We start from the raw sequence: 3,601 nt of genomic DNA, 5'->3' as shown, positions 1-3,601 counted from the left end.
TGGTTGCTCTGTGCAGTGTGACATCGCGGGAAGAAGGATTTGGCGGTTAGGAACGGTACTTAGTATTTGAAAAAGAAATTTTCAAATTATATATTAGGATTTTTTCTTCGGTTACGAAAGTTTTTTTTTTTTTCGATTACAAAATTGTTTATCAGGATTAAACACGAAGAAAGATGGGCTTCAGCCCTTTAGTGAACTAAAGAAACACGATATAAAGTACAAAAAGAGGAGGATGTTCAGTAAAAAAAAAAAAGATTAGCATAATTATGTTTTTTTCTTTGTCTCATCTTTTAAAATAAAAAAGATAGAAGAGAAATCAAATCCTTTATCCTTGTGTCAAGTATGTATCAAGTGATAGATGCTTGTTGGGTTTTTTCTTTTCTTTTTAAGGTTCAAGTTCAATATTTTGAGGGTGTTTCTTTTTACTCATTATGCCACAACTCTAATAAGATTTTGGGAGTCATCGAGACTTGAGAGGTAGAGTATAGCCACCAAAGTGAAAGAAAAAAAGAAAAACAGAATTTTCGCTTTTATGCAAAGTAGTAAATTTTAAATGGTAGTTTCTCATTCGTTTACCGTTGGATCGGCTTGAAATTTGAACTGCGTGTTCTTCTCATCTTTTTCTTTATTCTGATTGGTGGAGATTTGCAGTAAGAGAAATTGGCTTCGCAAGAGAGAAAATAGGTTCCCAATTTTACACAGAGCAACATTCTCTGAACAGCAATTTCTCGTTCATTCACCGTTGGATCGACGTAAAATTTAGACTTCAGATTCTTCACATCTTATTCTTCATTCTGAACGGTGAAGATTTGAATTAGAAGTCTTCAGAGGGAGAAATTGGCAACGGACAGAAGCTCTATTTTTGAGTATTTTTCATCTTCTTACTTCTTATTTGTAAGCTTTGGTACTTTGATGATTTGGCTGACTATATACACGTTTTTATGCTTTGTTTGAGACTCTGTTGTACCTCATTTGATTATAGTGAAGCTATTTTTATTGGTCTGAACGACCCGTGATTTTTACCTCTCACATTAAGGGGTGTTCTTGTTATTGCTTTGCTTGTTATATTTGCTTGTTATAGTTGCTGCCATATTGTGTTGTGAGTACTTCCATATTGCTCTTGTGTTGGATATTTGTGTTGTTTCCACTACTAAACTCTTTCAATACTGGCGTTATAAGAATTCATTTTCATGCGCACATTAATATTGCCATGGTGATGGGCATGCGAAAAAAGAAAGTAGAGTTATGTGAAGACTAGTATGAGCGAAAAGCAAATTATGAATCGTGATACATGCATTTTCGCATAATATGTGACTTTCTCATTCTAGGTATACTTCATTATTCTTTACATGCAATAATGATTGATAAGTGCAGAAGTTTCTGAATTTTTGTGTTCTCTTTCTATTTTATAGTCAGGGAAGTAATTTTCCGACGGTTGCAGCTGCTCAACGCAAGGATATTCATCACTACACAGTACACACTACTGGTTGAGTAATTCATGCCATGTTATTAAAGGCACTAACAGAATAATGATTGATCCAAATGAGTTGCATTGTTAAATTTGCTAAACCAAAATAAATCAATTGAAAATCGAAGGACTAGATAGAATTTGATAAACTATTCTAGGTTAATTAGATTTTAAGCAATCAAATTAAATCACATACAATTTGAAAGAGATGGGGTAAAACTCATTTTCAATTTCCACATTCTGTGTCTTCACTATTCAAGTTTTTTTTTTAAGGATTTGGTTAAGATTTCTAACGAAAAAGTACCATTAATAACTCCAACAAATAGCATTAACGAAACATTTTTTAAAAAAAGGCTTCCAACTTTTAATTGATTTTACTTTTCTCATTAACTATAACTGCAAGCTAAAAAATGATATTAAGGAGAGGGCTTTCATTTGTTACAAAGATGGTATGTTATCACAACGTTATGAAGAAATAAATACAAAGGCAAGAACAAAATCAAAGCAGCATTCATGGGTCCATCTGCGGCCAAAAAAGCCCATCGGTCAATTTAATTGTATATTAGATCAACTATATGGCTTTCAAGTACATTCACTCGAGCAAAGACGAGCAAAAGGAAGAACATAGGGCGTTGATAACTGACGTATGACCAAAATGAAGGGCATTCTGTTAGCAAGTGATTCCCCGAAAAAGCAAAGAACCATGGAAGCTTGATGTCAGAACCACGATTTAAGGCATGTTCTGCCATCGCCCCCAATCCCCATTGCAGATAATCACCGTAGAATAGTTGCATGGAAATCTGAACTACAACGTATATCTAAACCATGCAGAAGATAATACCAATAGATACGTATAACGAACAGTTAAAAATGAACACACTAGCTATTATTTAATATTTATTAATACTTGTTCAACCCTAAGGGAAGGGCGAATAAGAGACTTTATACATACATTATTAATATAAAAATAGATGCTGGATTGATTCGACTTAAGAATAAGACTGGAAAAAAGATAAACCAATAAAAGGCAAAAAGAGGGGGGTTTCTGTCATGGAGTTTTGTTTAAAGGGCTTCTGCACTCAAATCAATAATGTACGAGTTGAATTTCTACAAAACTGAAAATATTTGAATTTGAAATTGCATCATTTCTTTAATTAAATAATACACACAAGACATGGTAAAATATTCCGAATTTCCGTATTTCAGTAAACCTGCCACCTAATAAGTCGCCAATCAATCAAGGACTAGTTTTCACTACTCAAATGCAATAACACAACCATGAAAAAATTGCTAACATCATGTTTGATCCTTTTGCATTAAGCAAAATTGCTAACTCATGCCATTCCTGTTCAATGCAATAATTTTAACTCACCGTGTTGGTTTCAAAATATGGGAATTGTACAATCAAATGCATTTGTTGTAAATGAATACTGCTTAAAACATATTCCACTAAGTCATCGCTTTCCTTTCAACTGGCCATGATTATAAAAGCAATTTAACAGCCAACCTATCCACTTCTCTGGCAAAAGCATATTATAGACGACAAACTCTCTCATTCGGATTCATTAATTATCCTATGGAACTATGACTAATAAAGCATTATATTTGTTAATGACATTACCAGCTTGTACCACACATGGTTTTATTCCAAGCAAGTATAAAACACATTTTCATGAAAGCGACACTCACCTGAAAAATCAACCTACCTTAGCAGCAAGCAATTTGGAGATTATCCACTTGTCTCTATAAAAACATTCACATGATTGAATTAATCCCTGTTTAAAGATCAAAAACCTACCAGCCAGTGACAGGAAACACAAAGGAGCAAAGAGGCCTCTGCTCAAAGTACGTGAACAACCTACCTCTTTGCTTCCAGTTCAAGAAACCAGCCAACTGAAATAATAAATCCCTCAGCCCACAATTCATAGTACATAAAATGCTCATGTCAGAGCTCTCAGTAGGGTCGTGACCGGTTCCCACCATAATGCTCACGCCTATCAGGCCCAGAATTATCTCTATAATTGTCTCTGCGCCTATCTCCACCATAGCCACCTCTATTGCCCCTGTAAACAAAAGAATGCAAATCAACAATCAACTTTGAATTTTGACAAAGAAATATGAAACAATATATAT

General features: G+C 34.1%; 2 protein-coding genes across 2 annotated transcripts in view; both read right to left on the bottom strand.

The window, feature by feature from the left end:
• The window catches only part of LOC110274679 (protein DOUBLE-STRAND BREAK FORMATION), a 15,407-nt gene extending 13,190 nt beyond the window's left edge, over window positions 1–2,217 (bottom strand). The window contains exon 1 of the mRNA XM_052261287.1: window positions 2,171–2,217. Coding sequence (XP_052117247.1) covers window positions 2,171–2,217 — 47 coding nt within the window. The remainder of the gene's footprint in view (window positions 1–2,170) is intronic.
• Window positions 2,218–3,158: 941 nt separating this feature from the next.
• LOC107474590 (transcription initiation factor TFIID subunit 15b) overlaps window positions 3,159–3,601 on the bottom strand; it is a 3,020-nt gene continuing 2,577 nt past the window's right edge. Inside the window, 1 exon segment of the mRNA XM_052258142.1 lies at window positions 3,159–3,531. Coding sequence (XP_052114102.1) covers window positions 3,423–3,531 — 109 coding nt within the window. The 3' untranslated portion in view covers window positions 3,159–3,422.

Source organism: Arachis duranensis, chromosome 1 (assembly GCF_000817695.3).
Source record: "Arachis duranensis cultivar V14167 chromosome 1, aradu.V14167.gnm2.J7QH, whole genome shotgun sequence".
Lineage (NCBI taxonomy): Eukaryota > Viridiplantae > Streptophyta > Magnoliopsida > Fabales > Fabaceae > Arachis > Arachis duranensis.
This window is presented reverse-complemented; position numbering and strand designations above follow the sequence as displayed.